We start from the raw sequence: 22,924 nt of genomic DNA on the forward strand, positions 1-22,924 counted from the left end.
TGGCCAGCTTGTATGCACAAGGAAGAAATAGATAGACACACACCAGGATGACAACTCTGGCTGATGATAAGGATGAGGAGAATAATGACATGCATCTGACGAAGTGGGTATTCACCCACGAAAGCTCATGCTCCAAAACGTCTGTTAGTCTATAAGGTGCCACAGGATTCTTTGCTGCTTTTATAGATCCTGACTAACAGGGCTACTCCTCTGATACTTGAGAATAATGACTGACACTCCACGGACTCCCTCTAGGGGATGTGAGAGATGCTAGTCACAGAGCTGAACCCTTTTTATCTGCTACTGTATTTTAGTATTTGTGGGATTGTTTATCTGCTCAGTGTTTCTTGTGTGCACCTAGATCTCTTAATACTAATACTATTCCTGCAGCTGTAACCCTCAGGAGATCGATTCTTTTTTAAACAATACAATCGAAAAGATTAATCTGTAATCAATACACGCATCCATCAATAAGGTTACACGGGTCAGGCCCACGGACATTCAGGACGAGCCCTATTTGAACCGGGACGTTAGACGGCCTCTGCTTGCAGTATCGAAGCGCTTGGAGCGGGTTCCTTTGCTTGGGTTCTGCCAGGCGCGCCCTGGGCCCGGAGCTGCCACGCGAGCGTGGGGAGCAAACTCGCCCCCCAAAGCAGCGAGCGCAGCGCCAGGGGCCGAGCGGGTGGGTCGGGGGCCAGGCCAGCGGCGCTCCCCGGGCGCGGAAGATCCCGCAGAGCAGAGGCTCGCCACGGCTCCTGCCTAACCCACGGGAGCCGTAGGCCAGACAAGTGCGGCGATCGCGTCCCGGATTCCCGGGGGCGGCGTTGGGCCTAGCAGCTCCCAGCTGAGGTAGGGGCGGCGCAGGAGGGAGCGAACCGAGTCCCCGGCCCCGCCTCCCCCTCATGGCGCGGGGCGGGCGGAATGGCCGTTAGTACCGTTAGTGCAGTTGGCTCCGCCCGCTCCCCCCCCCCAGACACGCACATGTCTCGCGCCCCAGGGGACAAACCCCTCCCCCGCCAATACCTTGATTTTATTGAGTACCCCGCTGCTCTCCAGCGTCTGCACCAGCAGGTCCCGCAGCTCCGTGTCCTCCTCTGCCGCCGCCGCCATCTTGTTTCTCCCTGACAACCGCCCAAACTATGTTAGCGGCGGGACAGGTCGCGCAGATTCGCCGCAGGGAAGAGAAGAGGCGCTAACGTCAGGGCAGAGGGCAGGGCAGGGGAGCGGGCAAGCGGCCGTGTCGACTTACTGGCTACCCAAGAGGCGACGGGCCGGGACTAGAGCTGCTCAGGGCCTGTCTCGGGCCCGGCGCGTGGAATGTGCGGGTGCCAACAGGCAGCGCCGCGATTGGCGGGCGGGCGCGGGAGGTTTAAAAGGAAGGGGCGGGCCAGGTCGGGGCCTTGGCTGGGGTGCGGCGCCTGGCCCGGGAAGGGGGGAGTTGCGGGGGATATAGAGCTGCTCAAGGGGCCGGATAGGCGGCTGGTGTCCTGGGGTAACCGTAGGTGGAGAGCGCGGGGCCGGGTGCAGCTGGAAAACCGGCTAATAACGGGAGAGGTAAGACAAAGGGGCCCGACCCGGTCGTTCCTCTCCAGGCTATTCAGGCTTAACGCTCCCTCCGTAAATTATTTCCCCTGGCTGGGACCTATCCAATGCCCCGCCCTTCCCCAGTGAAACTGCTGTCTCACCTGGTGCACGGGAGTGATCCCCTCCCTCTTCGGCACAGCGCCCAAGGAGGCACAGTCCCCATGGACCTCAAGGAAATCGGTGGGACTTAAACATCCGTGGAAATCCGGGGAAATTGTGCACGTGCCCGAAATTAACCAGGTGTTTAAGTGCTTTGCCCAATAGGGATGACTTTTGTGCTTAAAGTTAGGCACATGCCTAAAGTACCTTGCTGAAATGGAGCCTGGATGCTAAATCCATGCCAAGAGTGCTTTTTGGTGATCATGTTACACTTTTTTGCTGGTCAATTTACAGCAACGGCATAGTTTAAAATCACCATCTGAGTTTGACTCATAACACCAAAATGATATAGATCCGTGGTTCTCAAACTTTTTTTTCATGGACCACTTGAAAATTGCTGAGGGTCTCCGTGGACCACTTAATGATCTTTCCAAATGTTGTTTATACTGTTTGCTAACTATTGTAAAGCACTTTGGATAAAAGTGCTATATACAAAACCTTTACTAATAATTAACTTTTTTGTTCTACAAATAAAAGCACACAACTCATATTTTAATATCAGTACTCTTAACTTTCTAATGCAATGGATGTGCCCTCTCTCCCCTGCTGCTGCAGCCCCTGAGCTGGTGCTGGGAAGGGGTGGGGACGATTCTCTCCCCTGCCACAACAGCCCTAGAACTGAGGCTGGGAATGAGGGGAGGTCTCTCTCCTGCCACAGAGCTGAAGTTGGGAAGGAGGACCATCTCTCCCTGGTAGCCACAGCCCTGGAACTGGGATAAATCACCTCTCTCTCTGGCTGCCACAGCCTTGCATATCCCAAATTCCCCTCACCCCACTTCCCCACCTACCTACCTACCTACCTCCTATTCCCCCTAAGGCTGCTACCTCACCTTACATGTGTGTCTTCTCCAGGGTCCAGGCACCTAGTTAGTCTCGTGTGCAGCTGTCCAGGTGTGCACCTTAGACAGAACTATCTACAGACCACCTGAATGGAGCTCATGGACCACTGGTGGTCCACAGACCACAGTTTGAGAACCTCTAGTATAGAATAATTAGGATAATGGGTGGTTCTGTTGAGTGAAAACTGAAAGCATAAATCAGATAATTAAAATTGCTTTTATCTTAATCTGATACTTTAACATCTTAATTACAGCTAGTTGAAAACAGAAGTATATTTCATGAAATATTTAAAAACTTCCTATGAATATTTTTGGGGTTTTCAATACTTTTTTTCCCCTACATTCCAGTTTTGTATAGGTGGAAACAATACTTTTTTTTCTGCCCGGGGCGGGGGAGAGGGAGAAGAGGAAGGAGAAAAAGAAAAGTGAGAGAGTGAGGTTTTTTTCAGTTGGGGGAGAGAGTTTAAAAGTTTTTAAAACATTTCGTTTTGAAAAAAATTGATCAAAATTTAAAAAAATCACTAAAATGTAATCCAGATATTTTTCATTAAAAAGTTTCTATGAAAATGTTTCTGATCAGCTCTATTGTTAATATAACTGAGTAGTTCTCACAGCTGTTTAGACTTCACTAAGGGTATGTCTACATCTACAATTTTGCAGCGCTGGTTGTTACAGCTGTATTAGTACAGCTGTATAGGGCCAGCGCTGCAGAGTGGCCACACTTACAGCAACCAGTGCTGCAAGTGGTGTTAGATGTGGCCACACTGCAGCGCTGTTGGGCGGCTTCAAGGGGGGTTCGGGGAACGCGAGAGCAAACCGGGGAAGGAGACCAGCTTCGCCGCGGTTTGCTCTCGCGTTCCCCGAACCCCCCTGCAAACCGCAGGAAAGGAGACCTGCTTGCACGGGGGTTCGGGGAACGCGAGAGCAAACCGGGGAAGGAGACCAGCTTCGCCGCGGTTTGCTCTCGCGTTCCCCGAACCCCCCTGCAAACCGCAGGGAAGGAGACCTGCTTGCTCGGGGGTTCGGGGAACGCGAGAGCAAACCGGGGAAGGAGACCTGCTTGATTAGCAGAGGCTTCCTCAGGTATGCTGGGATACCTGCTTATTCCACGGAGGTCAAGAAAAGCGCTGGTAAGTGTCTACACTTGATTACCAGCGCTGGATCACCAGCGCTGGATCCTCTACACCCGAGACAAAACGGGAGTACGGCCAGCGCTGCAAACAGGGAGTTGCAGCGCTGGTGATGCCCTGCAGATGTGTACACCTCCTAAGTTGCAGCGCTGTAACCCCCTCACCAGCGCTGCAACTTTGTGATGTAGACAAGCACTCAGTAACTCGTTTCAGTAGAATGTTTCATGCAAAAGCAGCAGAACTTTAGGAAAGGCACAAATAGTTCAATGAACAGCACATTATCCACAGCAAAAATTGAGAATCACTTTTAAAATGCTCTTTGGACCAAATCCTGCTCTGCTTAATTACTCAATTTATGAGACTATTTGTGTGAGTAAGCCAAACAGGAGTTGGCCTGATCCAACCCCTGTTGATAAGCAAACATGCAACTAAGGGAGGGGGATGCAAATTAAATTCTATATGCAGAGTTACCACAGATTTAAAACAAAAAAGAGACTGAGGATTCTCTATTGTAACATTTATTAATACTGTTGAAAAAATACTGTTCAACAAAAGAAAATGAGGGAGCAAGTGGTTTTGATGAATTTATGTTTGGAGTATGATTCAGATAAGATTTTATAGATTGCTGCTTATTTACCTCAAAGAGATTTTGTGAGGATTAATTAATTAATGGTTATGCAGTGCCTTGAACATATAAAGCATTACTAATGCTATAGACTAAGACATGCAAATGCTTTACAGTATGTGATAATTCTTTGTAGTATGTTTGTAAAGAAACCTTTGTATCCATTTGTAGTAAATTATAGAAATGAGCGGAAAGTTGTAGCAAGTTCAGGAGATGAAACAACCCAAAATGAAATATGTAATTAGAAATTTTAAAAGATTTAAGAAAATTCAAAGTGGTTAACCATAAGATGCAGATACTGTTACTGGTATACACGTATTGTTGATTGGTATTTTGTTTCCAGAAACATGCAATAGGTGGCACTAATGAGCTACATACTATTTTCCGTTGACACAATTCAAGATTAAGATTATTTTAAAAAGAAATCTAAGTCAGATTTTAGCAACGCCATGGCCTGTTTCACCATGTTAATATTTCTCTGTACTTCCTGCTGCATGTATTGCTGAATGATTGAGCTCATACCTAGAGTGATGCAAAGAATGTAGTATTGCGGTCTAAAGTCCTGATCCTGAAAGCTGCTTTCCATGGGCAAACCCATAATGTGAAACCCCATTAAAATCAATGTGTAAACTTTTGTTTTTTCAAATTTATAAAAAATGTTTTTAATCTAGTTTTGCAAAATATTGCAATAAGCAAAATACAGAAGCCAAAAATGTAGAGCTGGAAGGGCCCTTGAGGTCTAGTCCATCCTCCTACATTGAGGCAGAATTAAGTATATCTAGATCATCCCTGACAGATGTTTGTCTAACCTGTTCTTAAAAATGTCCAAAGATGGGGGCTCCACCTCCTTCCTAGGTAACTTGTTGCATGTATAATTATAGTTAGAAAAGTCATGTTTTCTAAACTTATTATTTTTGTTGCTCTCCTCTTGAGTCTCTCAAATTTGTTTACATCTGTCTTGAAGTGTGGTGCCCAAAAGTAGACACAGTTCACCTGATTGCCTCACCAGTCTCCCATGTCTTACATATGACATCTTTTTCACAAAAGCATCACACTGTTGACTCATATTCAATTTGTGATCCCCTATTACCCCCAGATCCTGCTTTTCAGTTCTACTGCCTAGTCAGTTATTCTCCATTTTGTATTTGTGCATTTGATTTTTCCTTCCTAAGTGTAGTACTTTGCACATCTTTATTGAATTTCATCTTATTGATTTCAGACCAGTTCTCCAATTCATCAAGATCATTTTGAATTCTAATTCTGTCCTCCAAAGTGTTTGCAACCTCTTTCAGCTTGATGTCATCTGCAAATTTTATAAGCATACTATCCCCTCCACCCTCCAAGTCCTTAATGAAAATATTCAATAATACCAAACCCAGGGACAGACCTTTGTGGGAGCCCACTAAATACATCCTTCCAGTTTGGCAGTTAACCATTAATAACTACTTTTTGAGAGTGGTCTTTCTGCCAGTTATGCGTTTACTTTGCTTTTTCTTTTTCCTTTATGCCTTTTTCCTGGTGAGGGTCGCAGCGACAGCATGGAGAGTGGGGAGGACCAGACTTCCCTTTCTTCCGCAATAGGTTCCAGTGCCTCCTGGAAGGGGTGGCGGGGGGATATTTCTGAGCATTCCCAGGCCAGCCAGGAGATGTAACCCCTTCAGCATGTACTGGGTCTGCCTTGGGGCCTCCTCCCAGTGGGACGTGCCAGTAGAGTTCCAAAGGAAGCTTTCCAGGGGTCATCCTTATCAGGTGCCTGAACCACCTCAGTTGGCTCCTCTGGATCTGGAGGTGTGACAACTCTAGTCTGAGGCTTTCCCACGTAGCTGAGCCCCTCATCCTGTCTCAGAGAGTAAGCCCGGCCACCCTGTGGAGAAACCTAATTTCTACTGCTTTTACCTTCTCTCTTGTCCTTTCGGTCTTTATCCAAATTTCATGACCATAAGTGAGGATGGGGACATAGATTAGATTGACCTGTAAACTGAGAGCTTCATCCAAGTACTCAGCTCCCACTTCACCACCACAGATCGGTACAGCACCCTCATCACTACCACTGCTACACCAATCTGCAGGTCAATTTCACGCTCCTACTTACCATCACTTGTGAACAAGACCACTAGTTACTTAAACTTATCCGCTAAGGGCAGCTGCTCCCCATTCACCTAGAGAGAACAGTCCATTTTCTTCTGAGAAGGGACCATGACCTCTGATTTGGAGTTGCTGATTCTCATCCCAGCTGCTTCACGCTCAACAGCAAAACATTCGAGTGCGCGTTGGAGATGACAGCAGTCTGCAGAAGCAAGAAGGACATTATCTGCAAATAGCAGAGATCCCACCTCCAAGTCCCCGTATTGGATGCACTCCACAGCTCAGCTGCACTTTGATGTCCTGTCCATGAAAATCATGAACAAGAGTGGGGACAAAATACACTGTTGGTGGAGTCCAATACCCACCTTAAAGTCAACTTAATGCCAAGAATACAAACACAACTCACTCCGAGAATAGAGGGACAGGCTAGCATGCAAAAGTGGCACCGGCACCTTATACGCCAAAAAAACACTTCCCACAAAATAGCTCGAGAAACCCAATCATATGCTTCTTCCAAGTCTACAAAACAAAAATAGACCAGATTAGCAAACTCCCATAACCCCTTAAATATCTGCAACAGAGCTGGTCCATTGTTCCATGGTTGGGATGGAATCTGCATTTTTCCTCCTGAATCTGAGATTCAACTAATGGGCATAGCCTCTTTTCTAACACCCTGGCATGGGCTTTGCTGGGGAGGCTGAGGAGTGTGATTTTTCCCCTTCTAGTTGGAACACACCCTCTAGTCTCCATTCTTAAAAATCAGGACCATCATCCTGGTTTGACAATCTAGAGGTACTAAACCTGCCTTCCGTGCAACATTGAAGAGGCACATTAACTACAACACCCTAACATTGTCCAGTGATTTCAACATCTCTGGACTAATCTTGTCCACCCCAGTTGCCTTACCACTACGAAGGCACTTTACTGCTGTAGTGACCTCTACAATAGAAATAGATCTGATCTCACTGGGGGAGTTCCAGCCCTGCCTCCTGAAAAGAGGGTGTGTCCACTAGGTTGTGGAGTTCCTCAAAGTGCTTTCAACAGTCTCCTCAGTTGAGGCCAGTGTTTCACCACCCTTTCTGGGAGCAGCCTGAACAATGTCCCACTGACTTCTCCTAAGGTGACAAATGGGTTGCCAGAACACCTTTGAGACCATCCGGTAGTCGTTCTCCATGGTCTTTCCAAATTCCTTCTAAGCCCAGGCTTTCACTTAAAAAACCAGCACAGCCACAGCTCTCTTAAGCAGCCTGTACCTCTGTTGTATCGGAAGTCCAGTTCACAAGCATTTACTTTCTAGCAATTGTGTTTAGATCATATTTCCCTAGTTTGCTGATGAGACTCATATGGGACTGCATCAAAAGCCTTACTAAAGTCCAGCTGTATCACATCTACAGCTTCCTCCTATCCACTAGACCAGTCACTCTGTGTAAGATAACTCTAATTCTTTAATTTCATATTTAATTTAAGGGACTATATATGTGTTGTAAAGAAAGGATCGGACTTGCAAGTAGAAGGAATGCCTTGAAAATAATAATTTAAAAGGTCAGAAGGAATGAAGTAGGAAAGATGTCTGATTCAAAGAATAACTAATGAAATAAGGGGAAGTTTCTGAAAAGAAGACCTCTGACCAAAAAGGGTGTCTGCAGATGGTTTTAAATAAAACAAAATAAATCTATCTTTAAATGATCCAGCATGGTCATTCCCACCACACATACCAGTGTTATCTCAAAATTTAGGGCCTATGTGAACCCAGATGCAAAAGAAAAACTAGTCATCAAGAAGGAGAGGAGGAAAGGCCTGGTGAGAGAGGAGATTGTAAAAATCTTCTCTGTGTTAAGACTGGAAATAAGGGTGAATGGTCTCAAATTGGTTTTTAGCTGGAGTCTGTAATGGGAAGTGAAAGCATGTGTTTGTTAAAGGGTATAAAAAGTAACCTCTTAAAGCAGTGGCTCTTAACCTGGGGTGCATGCACCCCCTGGGGGTATGAGATGCCCTTTCCGGGGGGTGTAAGACATGCCAGATTTTTTTAGAGGGTAAATCATAGAAAACACAAATTAAGCACAGGCACGTAAGTACAAATACTTTGTTAAATCAAACCTATGTATGTATTAACATTATACTTTTTTTTTAACAATTACTGTGTTAAATTTTAACTGCAAAATTAAAATAAATATATAATTCTCTCTCATTCTATAGTTATGATATAACTAGGTTTAAAGAACTGACCTACTTCAATGATTTTTGATAAGGGGTGCAAGAACATATTTCTGAGAACCAAAGAGGTGCAGGCTGCAGTAAAGGTTAAGAACCACCATCTTAAAGGATTCATTGTTAATATCTGCTGCTTGACCGTGCTAGAGCCAACCAATAAGGGCCTAAGCACCCCTAGGTTTAGCCTGTTTGTAAGTTTCTTAATCAAATGCTTGTAAATGTTTCGTTACTGTTTAGATGTAGTAAATTGCTTATTATTTAGGCTTTTTAGGCATGTTTAGAGCTATTGTATTGGCCTTTAAATTTAATAAAGGCATTTATGGTTAAATTTGTTTGATGGTTTCCCATATTAATATGAATAATTTCAAATAATTCCAATACTCTGTCAAAGAAGGAAATTAGATTGGTTTAACATTATTTGTTCTTAGCATTTGGCTATTACAACCTTATTCTCTCAATTTGAACAAATTGTTTAATTTGTTTCAGTATCTTTCTGGGAATCAAAATTATGCTGATTGGTTTATAATTTTGTACATCCTCCTCTTTCCCCTATTTGAAGATAGACAAGGCCACATTGTTCTCATCAGCAGAAAACGTTTGCTATTAGCATTAGTATATTAACTCTTGCAGCTATATTTGCTCTCCGTACTCACCCTGCTGAAGTCAGTACTTCCATTTATGTTAGAAAGGCAAGCAGGGTTTGGCTCTTCGTGAATTATCACAACAAAGGAGCCAAAGTTGAAAAAATAATTTGACTTCACTGCACTCTGTGGTGATAAGAGTGAACTTCAAAGCAAAAGATTGTGTCTTTCTGATTCTTCATGATATGTAAAGACTACCTCAAAAGTTTGGGTGTTTTAAAAATAATTTCCCTTTTCTGACTGCTGTGGTGATCAACAGACACCCTAAAACTGTAAACATGGGATTTGATCATTCTTATCTTAGCATAAAAACTATAGATGACACTGTCATAAAAATAATTCTACCACACCACAGTCCTCCTGTCACTGTCACTACTCCAGACAGCCTTCATTCCTGATATCATCTACCAACCCTACTATTTTTTCTAACAGTAGAGAGGAAACAAAAGGATTCATCAGTAACATTAAGAAGATCAGATGATCTTACACTGTTGTAATTTGTCCTATATACACTTGGCACTGTCCCTTGGTTTATAGTCAGTTGTTGCTGTGTTTATATGGCACACTCCTTGGAGCAAAGATTCTGCAATCTCTTCTAGTTCTTGAAAAGACAAAAGTAACACAGATGTTTTAGAAACAATAGCCAGGAAAAACCTGATTACAAATATGGGAACTCAAAAGGAGTTGCTTTTTGAGCTGCTCTGGAAATAATGAGGTATGGAGAACAAAAATATTCAATTACAGCTTTAATGCAAAAAAGCATTGTGGTAGGCTTGAGATAAGGTGCTGTATCATCATGTTTCAGTCTTGGCTGTCATACAATTTTAATAAGTATATATAGGACATAGTTATTTTCTCTATTTCATATAAGTATATGATCCCTCTTGTTTCTATCATGAATAGAAGAACTGGAATATAACTCTTTCCTGCATGGTAACAAGTGCCTGCTGAGAGGTATAATGAGTGCACTCATTCTCATTGGTTAAGTGGAAACTGAAAGCACTTAGCATTACATAAGAGGCACTCACACCTCTAATGATTACCTTTAATGTACAATATAAACTGGTAAACAATGTGCTGGGTGCAAAAATTGAAGTGAAAGCTAAAACAAATCTGCTAGCTAGTTTTTGTTGAAGTAAAATACCCGTTTCTGGAGCAGCTATTCTTGGTTAAGTGGCAATATACAGTTAAATTGTGGCTTTGCCACAAGCCCTGACGAAGGGCCAGCATGTAGTTGCACTGATGCAGGAGCAGATCAGGGACCATGATATGATTCTTGTTGGCCCCTACTCTTCAGCTACTTCTGTGGAAGATGGTGCAATGGCCCCACAGAGGCCTCTCTCCCTCCCTCACTGTTACTAGCCATATGAGTAGATCCTGTGTGGGAACGAGGGAGGCCTAGATCCATAATGGACCTTATGTGCCTCAGTGCATAATTTTAGGCCCCTAAGTACCAATCTCAGGAGCCACTGAGATCCACAAGACTCCTGCTTGGTTGCCACCTAAGCCTCTATGTGTCGGAACTCACCCAGTACTTACATTTCCAAGATAAAAATTACTTAAGTATCTACATTTCTGTTTTTTTGCCTGGCTTCTGCCTAAATCCCAGTGCAATTCAAAAACCGGGGGAAAAAGGGTGGGCAAATGTGTATTTTCCCCATGGGTCCCATTAACAAATTGGGCCACATTCAGAATCTGGCCAGAGGAGGAGATTGCAGTGCTTCCCTTACAATTCTTAACACAGTGCTTAGAGCACTCACCTGGGATGTGGGAGACCCAGATTCCATTCAGTCCTCTGCCTGAAGGGGAAAAAGGATCCCACACATCTCAGTAGAGTTCTCTAACCACTGAGCTATAGGACAGGGGTGGGCAAACATTTTGGCCTGAGGGCCACATCTGGATGGGGAAATTGTATGCAGGCCCCTTAATGTAGGGCTGGGGCAGGGGGTTGGGGTGTGGGAGGGAGTGTGGTGTGCAGGAATGGGCTCAGGGTGAGGAGTGGTGGGTGTGGAAGGGGGTTCAGGGCATGGAGTTGGAGTGCAGGAAGGGTTTGCAGGGAAGGCTCCAGCCAGGCACCGCTTACTTCAAGTGTCTCTGGGGTGGCAGCGAGGCTAAGGCAGGCTCCCAGCCTGCCCTGGCCCCACGCCGCTTCTGGAAGTGGCCAGCATGTCTGGCAGTGGCTCCTGGGGCTGGGGTGGGGCAGGTTGATCCAATGTGTGCTGCTCTCACCTGTATCTACCATCCCAGAAGCTCCCATTGGCCACAATTCCCTATTACAGGAAGCCTTTGACAAGGTCCCATGCCAAAGGCTCTTAAGCAGAGTAAGCAGTCATGAGTAAGGCTACAAGTTTCTCACAGAGGTCATCAAAGTCAGGGAGCCACCTGCTGAGTTTGGGCAGCTGCTCAGCCAGCCGCACCTACTGCTGCTGAGGCAGTCCTGGGCAACCGACCCCTTCGCCTCCCCGTGCCCCAGTAGCAGAATTTTGGGTACATGTAGAAGGGCCTAGGGGTTGGGGCACAGGTGGGGATGAGGTGGGCTCTGGATGGCGCTTATCTTGGGAGGCTCCCCAGAAGCTGTGACGTTCCCCTCCCTCAGCTGCTAGCAGACAGCTTAATGCACTGCTTCTACTTGCAGGCACCACCCCTGTAGCTCCCATTGGCCACAGTTCCTGGCCAATGGGAGCTGCGGAGCTGACACTTGGGGTGGGGGCAGGGCACGGAGCTGAGGGAGGGACATGTTGCCACTTCCGGGGAGCCAGGAGGAGCCAGGTAGGGAATCTGCCAGTGCTGTCAACCTCTTCGCCCCCCACCCGGCATCAGCGGTGCTCCCCCACCCCCAGTACTAGCGGGTTCCCAGGCCACCCCTCTTCCGCCCAGAGGCACCCATGGTGCCCCCTGGGCCACTGCCCTCCTCTACCCAAGATTTAGTCAGGGATATATAGTACAAGTTATGGAGAGGTGGTCAAGGGTTGTGAATTTTTGTTTACCGCTCGTGATCTGAACATGACTTTTACTAAAAATACTCATGACTAAAACATAACCTTAATCTTGAGCTCAGAGGGAAGGACCTCTCATGCATCAGTATCTGGTTAAAAGGTAGGAAACAAAAGATAGGAATAAATGGTCAGTTTTCAGAATGGAAAGTAGTCAGTAGTGGAGTTCCCCCAGGATATGTACTGGGATCAGTGCTATTCAGTATAATCATAAATGATCTGGAAAAGGGGTAACCAGTGAGGTGATGAAGTTTGCAGATGATACTAAATTATTCAAGATCGTTAAGTCCAAAGCGGACTGAAGAGATACAAAGCCATCTCACAAAACTGGGTGACTGAGCAACAAAATGGCAGATGAAATTCAATGTCGATAAGTGCAAAGTAATGCACCTTGGAAAACATAATCCTAACAATATATACAAAATGAGGAGTTCTAAATTAGCTGTTACCCTTCAAGAAAGAGACCTTGGAGTCATCTTAGATAATTTTCTGAAAACATCTGCTCAGTGTGCAGTGAGAGTCCAAAAAGTGAACAGAATGTTAGGAACCATTAAGAAAGGGAATAAAACAGAAAATATCCTAATGCAACTATAAATCCATGGTATGCCCGCACCTTGAATATTAAGTGCTGTTCTGGTTTCTCCATCTCAGAAATGACGTGTTAGAATTAGAAAAGGTACAGAAAAAGACAACAAATCTGATTAGGGGTGTTGGACTCGTGTTCCATACAAGGAGTGATTAAAAAGACTGGGACTGTTCATCTTAGAAAAGAGATAACTGAGGGGGGATAGGATAGAGGTCTATAAAATCATGAATGGTGTGGAAAAAGTGAGTAGGGAAGTGTTATTTACCCCTTTATATAACACAAGAATCGGGTCACCTCATGAAATTAATAGGCAGGAGGTTTAAAATAAACATAAGGCAACATGTTTTCACACACCACAGTCTACCTTTGGAACTCATTGCCAGAGGATGATGTGAAGGCTAAAAGTATAACTGGGTTAAAAAAAAATTAGGTAAGTTCATGGAGGATAGGACCATCAATGGCCATTAGCCAAGATGGTCAGGGACACAACCCCATGCTCCAGGTGTCCCAGAACCTCTGACTGCCAGAAGCAGGGACTGGAGGAACGATGGATCACTCAACAATTTCCCTATCCTGTTCATTCCCTCCGAAAGACAGGATACTGGGCTAGATGGACCACTGGTCTGACCCAGTATTGGCATTCTTATGTTTTTATAATAATGAAGATACATACGTGATAATGGCACTGTGACTTCTGGGTGGCTTGCAGTTTGTATTCTGCTTATCAAGAACCTATGTATGTATTTTTGTTACTTCCCCTTTACCACTGTGTACAGATATCTTTGAAACAAACTATGATCCATTTATTTAGCTGTCTTACAGGGAATATAGCATTGAGTTCTATAGATTTTGTGTACTCTGTCTAGTGATGCCTTCAGCTTCTAATATGCTAATCACTAGGTTCCAGATCATTCCCACTGGTGGGAAACCCTAAAAAAGTTTCTTCCAAATTTTTCTGTTGTGGGGGTTGAGTTTATACACACTCACACAGGATAAGCACACAAACCCTGCAGGATCCCTTGACATCTGTGCAGATTTTGGTGATCCTGTGGAGCACAGCTTCATCTTCATGGAGGTTCTGTGTCTCTACACCTACTCCAGGACCCTTCCCCATTCACTCAGACTCATTGGTGGCAAAGTTTCTCCTGCCAACAACTGCTCTCAGAACTATTTTAAAAGGAAGGGAGAGGCTAGGGAAGGGATAATGTGTGTCTACTCAGTCTTTTCACTCCTATTGCTTTGTTGCTTGCAGATGCCCAATCATTTCCTCTGTGGTCAGGAGACAGTGTCAAAGTCTGTCCATTTCTCATTCCCACCCCACCTCACCTCCATACTGACTGCAGCAGATCCAAAAGTGGAGGGTCTCCACTGCACATGGGTCACAGGGACAAAATGTGCCAGATTGTAAGTGCTTCCTGAGGTCCTCTATCATTTCAAAATCATCACTCGTGCCACAATTTAATAATATGCAAACCATCGTGGGATTTGTGTAAAGAAAAGCACACAAAATTCAATATGGAGCTAAGTTCCCTCTAAGTTGCTTGGCCATACAGCAGGCTATTAAGGGCCTCTCCCCCAGCCCCAGAGCTGCCGCAGCCAGAAAGAGACGCCTCTGCCTTGGCTCTTGAGCTGCTGTGGCTGGCAAGAGGTGCCTCTCTCCTGTCCTCTCAGTGCTGGGGCGAGTCCTCTCTCCCTGCTGCAGCCCCAGGACAGCCTGCACCCTAAACCTCTCATTCCCGGCCCCATCGCAGAGCCCGCACCCCCAGCCAGAGCCCCACACACAGCTTAACCCTCTGACCCTGAGCACCCTCATGCACTTCAAACCCCTTGGCCCCATTCCTGCCACACATCGCCTCCATATTGGTGCACATAAAAAATTAATTCCACACATAGATGTAAAAAATTAGAGGGAACATTGATAAGGAGTTTATCTTTTTTAATATACACAGAATATAAACTATAACAAGCATATCTTATTTATACAGGTTTTCCAAACACTACCTAGGAAATCTGTTACAAAAACCATAGAAGTAATATTAAACACATTTTAAATGGTATTTTCTACTATATACAGCAAAATACAGTTAAAAGTGTTGTATCTAATGATAGAGGAAAGAGGAAACTTTGAATAGGCTGTATAATAGAATTTTTAAGATGAATAAGGAATTTTCAGTATAATCAAGTGACCCTGTTTCAGCTATTTAATGTTAGGATAATGAAGACAGAACTGTATTATTTTTCTGTCAATCAGTTACCAAAGTTTTATTTGCTGGAATTTCTACTAGTAAGAATGCTTTGCTATATATGAATAAATATATGTATTTTTGTATCATGTTTGTATAATTTACAGTTAATTAACAATAAAAGCCATATTTAATTTTCAAATTTGAAGTGAGTCAGAAAAAAATAGACTTAACATTTATATCTGAAAATCTCAAACTAATTTACAAACGTTGATGAATTGCTCCAATGAGAACAGTCCCCATGTAGCATGTCCCATCTGTGTTCTCCCTCCTCAGTACCCCATCAGCACCAGCTCTTGACCCTGTCATGCTACCACTGGCAGGCACTCTGCTGGCTCCAATCTGCTTCCCCATTCTGCAGCCAGTTAAAATCATGCAAGGGTAGTAACTCTGCCAAAGCCAAAACTTATACTGATCTGAGAAGGGAACAGTCGACATGCAGAAACTATTCCCCAGACATCTATCGGAATCTAGCTAGTCACTTCCCCACATTTCAGCTGTTCTGCAAAGGAGCTGTGCTTGTAGAGATTGAAGCAAAGCAGCTGCTTTTGCTCCTTTCTACACTTTTCCCCCCACCCTCCATTTCAGACTGAAATTTGATTGCCTGCTAGTAACTTCAGAACCAAAATCATTCCCTCAAAGATTCCAAGCTCCTGTCTAGAATATTCTCCTACCAATCCTGTTTATGAGGGAATGGGACTTCTTTGGTTCTCTTCTGACCTCTGTTGCAATTTTATGAGCTCCCACAGCTAACAATACTTTTAATTAACTAAACAGAAGTATTAAAGAAACTGTAACAACCATTTTAAGGTAGCTGTGCTATTTACATATTTTTCTGAGTGTTGTGCATAATTTAAAAAATCAGTTAAGTTCCATGCTGAATCTTTATTGCTGAAATGTTGTGGAAATATAAAATGTGAAAAAAGCTAAATTGCATAACAGATGTATCCCAGTTTAATGCTGGATCATGATTAGGTTGTACTGTATGCCTCCAGCACTGACTAATAATTCTTACGGTTTATTGTATAAGTATTCAAAGTTTATTCATAATGGGTCAAATACTGAAGTCCATACTCAGTATTAACTCTGAGTTACATAGCAGTCAATGAGCCAAATTCTGCTCTCAATCATATCAATTTCTGAAGTCTGTGGAGTTACTCCAGATTTGCATCAGTTTAGCAGGTAGCACAATTGAGCCTAACAGGAATTTTAATGCCTAATAAGTACTGAGAAAAGACTTCAGGATTTTTCTCCATGTCACTGTTTGTCCAATAAAATATCAGAGTATCAAGTGAGCCAAATACTGCCCTGTTAGGCCATCTTCAGTGAAAAACAGAAATCACTCATGTGAATTTAAAATTTCATTTAATAAAGCAAATAGGCCAAAACACCACTCTGAATATTTTTCTTTCTCAAGGACAAATTTACAAAATAGTCAGTTTCAGAAGAGTCTACAACCTGAAATTCCACTGCCAAATCAGGAAAATCTCTCTTCTCAAATAAACCTGATTTTCTGTTCCACAGATGATAAAAACTGAGGAGATGTTACAAAACCTTTCAGTGTGTATTTAAAAAAACAACATACTATTCCCTTCAGAAGCCATGGCTCTGGGCAATTCAGTGCTGACATAACAAGGCACAACTATAGAGGGAGGCAGCAGTCAGTAGTTAGGGCACTGGACTGCATGGGGACTCAGGAGACGATTCTACCACAGCCATGTTATGTGACCTTGAGCATGTCCCTTCCCATTCTCTATCTGTCTTGGCTATTCAGAATGCAAGCTTATTGGTGCGGGGACTGTCTCTTACTATGTGTATATACAATGCTAGCACAAAGGGGTCCCAGTCTTAGTCAAGACCTCAAGACACTATTGCAATATACATAATTAATAATAACATAAGTATAAATGGAGTTGGGCTGGTGGTGAATTTGCCTCTCTGATTCTTCTAAAATTGTTGTTATTCTATCAAAATTGTTGTTATGTTATGAGATAGCTGAGTTGAGTCCTGTTTTAAAACCAAAATACCAAGGCAATGTTCAAATCAAACTTGCAATTTTTCATTAGAATCAAGGAAGTTGCTTGATAAATTTAGCTCTCTGGAGAATTTTAAGTGCCTGTATTTGAAAACAGCATAAACATTAGCTAGACAGTGATTAATACGAGTTTTCCATAGTGGTGTCATTCTTCTGTTTATGTTAATTGTTTTGATGGAGGGAGCTGTAGATCATAGGAAATACTATTTAGGGTGTCGGAAAGTCAAATCACTAGCTGTGACATGAATAATGAGATTGGTTTGGACTGGTGGATGAATATAATCAAAGCTTCTTCGTAATAATGTTGAAGTTATTACATAGTAAAGGATGACACATTGTCACTCATAATTTCACTTGTCTGCCTTGAGTGATAGGTATCAAAACTTGTCCTTCAACTCTTGGTTTTGTATTTCTTATTTCTCAAGCACCACAGATCGTTCATCATATTCAGAAAGTAACTTCTAAATTTCACCCCAATAAAAGCGTAGAGCACAGGGTTCAAACAACAATGGAAGAAGGCCAGGACTTCTGTAATGTACTTTGCAAAGGCTATTTGCTTTTCACTATCACAAAGTTTATTCAATTTACCCATATTTATGGCAGTCACAAGAAGAACCATGTTATATGGTACCTGACAAACCAGGAAAACAGCTACAATTAATACAAGCAGACATATTGCTTTGTTTCTTTTGGAATTCTGAGCTTTCACCAAGCTTTTGACAATGAATGCAGAGCAAAATACCATAAACAGCAGAGGGATAAAAAATCCAAATAGAAGTTGCATACCCAGCAGGAATAATTTAGAGCCAGTACAGAGAAAAAAGGCACTGTGTTCACAAATCTGTTCTGTTTCATTGATGGAGTGGCTGTAGCTTTGACTGAATATGAAAGTGGAACTGGAAATTAAAATTGACAATACCCATACAACCAAACAGATCAGTCTACTGTATGCTAGCATTCTAGCCCGAAGTTTAAATGACTTTGTTGCCTGTACAATAGCAATGTATCGGTCCATACTGATAAAGGCCAAGAGCAGCATACCACAATTGAAGTTGATTGCATAAATACCTCTGGTAATTTTGCATATGAAGTCACCAAAGATCCATTTTTGGGCAGCATAATTCACTGCCCAGAATGGAAGAGTGAGAACAAACAATATGTCTGCTATGGCCATGTTGAAGAGGTATATATCTGTCATACACTTAGGCTTTTTATGTAAAGCAAAGGTCATTACTACAAAGACGTTACCCACTAAGCCCAGGACACACATAATTGAGTATGCAATTGGCAAAAATACTTTTGTGAAGTTTCTGACTTCCTCCTTGTCACATGGTGGTGTAATTTGATAATATTCAAATAGATAGTCTGGATATTGTGTGTAGTTGAGTTCTACCTGCAAAAACAATGTGGGCAGTCAGCGTAAACATTAGTGCTCATTTCTGCAAGTTCTCTCTATTGCATAAACAATAGAGAATTGATGGTACATAAAGGATCAAATACTGCTTTTAGATACATAAATAAAAGTCATGAAAATATTTGGCCCTAACAGTGTTTGAAAGTTAAGCATACAAATACTACTCCCAGCCACTTTTTTTCAAATCCACCTTTTCCTCATCATCCTGACCAGCAAAATTCTTGTGCACTCCAGTGATATGCTGTCAAAACTCTAACAAAGGGCTCCCTCAGAAATGTTCTGCTTCAGTTGGTGATACACACAATGTTCTCTAAATAAAATTCTCTCCCCCCCTGCATACTTGCACTGAGCACAGCTCAGACAATCCAGATCTTTATTGTCTCCTCCAGCATTAGTTCTTTCCCACAACTGTGAAAATACACTATTTTAACAGAAGAAGATTTTTCTTAAAATGACACATGTTTGAAGGAGTCTGGAGAACAGCTGAAAAATAACTCAGAGACTTTAAGGTCAGAAGGGACCCTCATGATTATCTAGTCTGACCTCCTGCACATTGCAAGCCACAGAACCTCGCCCACCCACTCCTGTGATAGACCCCTAACTATTGGCTGAGTTACTGAAGTCCTCTAATCATGATTTAAAGACTTCAAGTTACAAAGAATCCACCATTTACATAACATGGTCCCTAACCTTGAACGTTGTTTTCCCATATTTACAAGTCTTTCTTCTAGCATAGTGTATTTATTGTTTGTCTTGCGCTTTAGCAATATTACCAAGAGCCAATGAAAGATCAGCATTCCTTCTAGCATTCAAATTAGTGCTGTACTCCTTGTAGTATTGTTCATTGAGTTCCTGGAAATATAGTGGCCAATGAGCATAATAAAATCGTAACTGAACTATATGTGGGGGAGATAATCTTCTGGAATAGTCCACAGAACTCCGTATTTAAACTTCGGCAGGATATCCAGTGACAACACAGTCTATGAAACATCATATCATCAAAAATAACTCTCATTAGTCAATCACTCCCAAGGTCATGACAATTTGTCCAGCACTTCATAGAACTGCCACTTCCAAATCAACTGTTTCATTGGTCTATTAATACACTTCACCATTACACTACTTACCTCATTCATTTTGGTGATGTGCTTCTTCTGATGAGAAAAGAATTGGTGAGAACAGTTTTGGTATCCTCAGAGTGCCTGTGCAGGAGGGAAGTGGATTGGATCAGGAGAGCAGAACAGGAAGTGTCGAGATCAAAACAAGAAATATTCAGCAACAGAGAAAACTAAGACTAACAAAATTCGTCAGAATGTATTGTTTTCACTGAGATGTTCTGGTTTTGATGAAGTCTTCGTTGAAAAGGTAGGAAGTTTTTTAAGGCAGGGGAAAGTGAGTCTTATACAGTAGCCTAGAGCCTGGTGGTTAGGGTATTGGCCTGTGATGTAGAAGACTCAGGTTCAAGTTCCTGCACTGACAGATTCAGAGTGATCTGGGATTAAAAAACTCTGCTGGGGAGTAGGGACTTGAAACTGGGGTCTCTCCCACCACAGGCCAGTGCCCTACCCATGCACTCTCCCTTGACGTTTGTGAAAATGTTTGAAAGGTTTTGCTTTCATGCCAGTGCAGAACAAAAACTAATTTCAACACCTCAGGAAGTTGCGAAACAGCATTGTTCTCTGATCAACTGTAGTTGTGGGTGATAGTACTGTTGAACTGAAATTGAGCGTGTTTGTGTTGGTGAGGAAGAGTGGTAGTGGACTAACACTTGGAGACTGGTATTAGTTGTGTGAATTCTGCCTTAACTTATGGTTTCTTTGCTTTTCAGTGTTTGCATTGTTGTGAGGAAACACAGTCAATCTTAACTCTAATTTAACAAACTTTTTTGTGTAGGAATTATTTGGTAGTCCCAGATTTGGACCTTAGCGTCCAAAATATGGGGGTTAGCATGAAAACCTCCAAGCTTAGTTACCAGCTTGGACCTGGTACTTGCTGCCACCACCCAAAAAATTAGAGTGTTTTGGGGCACTCTGGTCCCCCTGAAAAACCTTCCCTGGGGACCCCAAGACCCAAATCCCTTGAGTCTCACAACAAAGGGAAATAATCCTTTTTCCCTTCCCCCCTCCAGGTGCTCCTGGAGAGATACACAGACACAAGCTCTGTGAAACTACACAGAGTGACTTCCCCTCTCTGTTTCCAGTCCTGGAAACCAAAAGTACTTTCCTATTCCCCCAGAGGGAATGCAAAATCAGGCTAGCAATCCAACACACAGATCTCCCCTTGATTTCTTCCTCCCACCAATTCCCTGGTGAGTACAGACTCAATTTCCCTGAAGTAAAGAAAACTCCAACAGGTCTTAAAAGAAAGCTTTATATAAAAAGAAAGAAAAATACATACAAATAGTCTCTCTGTATTAAGATGATACAATACAGGGTAAATTGCTTAAAAGAATATTGAATAAACAGCCTTATTCAAAAATAATACAAATCAAAGCACTCCAGCACTTATATTCATGCAAATACCAAAGAAAAGAAACCATAGAACTTACTATCTGATCTCTTTGTCCTTACACTTAGAAACAGAAGATTAGAAAGTAGAACTACTTCTCCAAAGCTCAGAGAAAGCAGGCAGGCAGACAAAAGACTCAGACACTCAATTCCCTCCACCCAAAGTTGAAAAAATCCGGTTTCCTGATTGGTCCTCTGGTCAGGTGCTTCAGGTGGAAGAGACATTAACCCTTAGCTATCTGTTTATGACACGCCCCCCAAATTGCAGACAGTGGGGAAGCTCACTGGCGGCGATTTCCTTCTAGAACTTGAAAATAAACAGATTAATACAACACATACACCTTTACATATACTCCTAAGTATATAACTAACAGACTTCTACATTTTAAGAACACTTTTTAACTACTGAATTCTGGGAAACTCTCACGGGAGAGTGCATCAGCTACTTTGTTAGAAGCTCCTGTGATGTGTTGAATTTCAAAATCAAAATCTTGGAGAGCTAAACTCCAACGAAGAAGTTTCTTGTTGTTCCCCTTGGCAGTATGAAGACACTTTAGTGCAGCATGGTCAGTTTGTAGTTGGAACCGCCATCCCCAAACATATGGGCGTAGCTTTTCCAGGGCGTACACAATGGCATAGCATTCCTTTTCACTGACTGACCAGTGACTTTCCCTCTCAGACAGTTTCTTGCTGAGAAACACGACAGGATGGAAGTTGTGATCTGTTGCTTCCTGCATGAGCACTGCTCCTATAACACGCTCAGATGCATCCGTGGTTACTAGGAATGGCTTGTCAAAGTCCGGGGCCCTGAGCACAGGGTCAGACATGAGCATCGCCTTAAGCTGGGTAAAGGCCTTTTGACACTCATCAGTCCACTTAACTGCATTTGGCTGGGTCTTTTTGGTCAGGTCGGTCAGTGGGGCAGCGATTTGGCTGTAGTGTGGTACAAATCGCCTGTAGTATCCGGCCAAGCCTAAGAAGGATTGGACCTGCTTCTTGGACCGTGGGACAGGCCACTTTTGGATAGCATCCACCTTGGCCTGTAGGGGGTTTATGGTTCCTCGACCCACCTGGTGCCCCAGGTAAGTCACTCTGTTTTGGCCTATTTGACACTTTTTGGCCTTAACAGTTAGTCCGGCCTGCCTGATGCGCTCAAAGACCTTTTCCAGGTGTAGTAGGTGTTCGGGCCAGGAGTCTGAAAAAATGGCCACATCATCGAGGTAGGCAACTGCAAATTCTCCCAGTCCAGCTAGTAGACCATCTACCAGCCTCTGGAAGGTGGCGGGTGCATTTCGAAGGCCGAAAGGAAGGACATTGAATTCATACACCCCCGCATGGGTGACGAATGCTGACCTCTCCTTGGCAGGTTCATCTAGCGGTACTTGCCAGTACCCCTTGGTTAAGTCTATTGTAGAGATGAACTGGGCACGTCCCAACTTTTCCAATAGCTCATCGGTGCGTGGCATTGGATAGTTGTCCGGACGAGTTACCGCATTTAGCTTACGGTAGTCCACGCAAAAGCGTATTTCCCCATCTGGTTTGGGTACCAGAACCACTGGAGATGCCCATGCACTAGTAGATGAGCGGATTATACCCATCTGTAGCATGTTCTGGATCTCCCGTTCTATAGCAGCTTGGGCATGAGGAGACACTCGGTAGGGTGGGGTTCTGATAGGGTGAGCATTACCTGTATCAATGGAGTGGTATGCCCGTTCAGTCCGTCCTGGGGTGGCTGAGAACAATGGGGCGAAGCTAGTGCACAGCTCCTTGATTTGGTGCCGCTGCAGACGTTCCAGGGTGGTTGAGAGGTTCACCTCTTCCACGCCACCGTCTTTTTTCCCGTCGTAGTAGACACCGTCAGGCCACTCAGCA

The 22,924-nt window shown here is 43.5% G+C and overlaps 3 protein-coding genes across 8 annotated transcripts in view; all 3 read right to left on the minus strand.

Annotated features, from left to right (window-relative positions):
- Positions 1 to 1,291, minus strand: part of CEP43 (centrosomal protein 43) — a 56,145-nt gene extending 54,854 nt beyond the window's left edge. The window contains exon 1 of one of the 6 annotated variants that reach the window (XM_050949142.1): positions 1,024 to 1,291. In XM_050949142.1, coding sequence (XP_050805099.1) covers positions 1,024 to 1,110 — 87 coding nt within the window. In that variant the 5' untranslated portion in view covers positions 1,111 to 1,291. The remainder of the gene's footprint in view (positions 1 to 1,023) is intronic. The other 5 variants (XM_050949138.1, XM_050949137.1, XM_050949143.1 and 2 more) reach the window with 5 other exon arrangements.
- LOC127048973 (C-C chemokine receptor type 6-like) overlaps positions 1 to 19,734 on the minus strand; it is a 120,335-nt gene extending 100,601 nt beyond the window's left edge. The window contains exon 1 of the mRNA XM_050949156.1: positions 19,673 to 19,734. Within this exon, the coding sequence (XP_050805113.1) occupies positions 19,673 to 19,681 (9 nt within the window). The 5' untranslated portion in view covers positions 19,682 to 19,734. The remainder of the gene's footprint in view (positions 1 to 19,672) is intronic.
- Positions 17,445 to 19,279, minus strand: LOC127049387 (C-C chemokine receptor type 6-like). The gene is given in 3 exon segments (XM_050950064.1): positions 17,445 to 18,449; positions 18,886 to 18,916; positions 19,236 to 19,279. Coding segments are annotated over 3 exon segments (1,080 nt in total).
- Positions 19,735 to 22,924: the final 3,190 nt, after the last annotated feature.

Source organism: Gopherus flavomarginatus, chromosome 4, assembly GCF_025201925.1.
Source record: "Gopherus flavomarginatus isolate rGopFla2 chromosome 4, rGopFla2.mat.asm, whole genome shotgun sequence".
In the NCBI taxonomy this organism is placed as follows: Eukaryota; Metazoa; Chordata; order Testudines; family Testudinidae; genus Gopherus; species Gopherus flavomarginatus.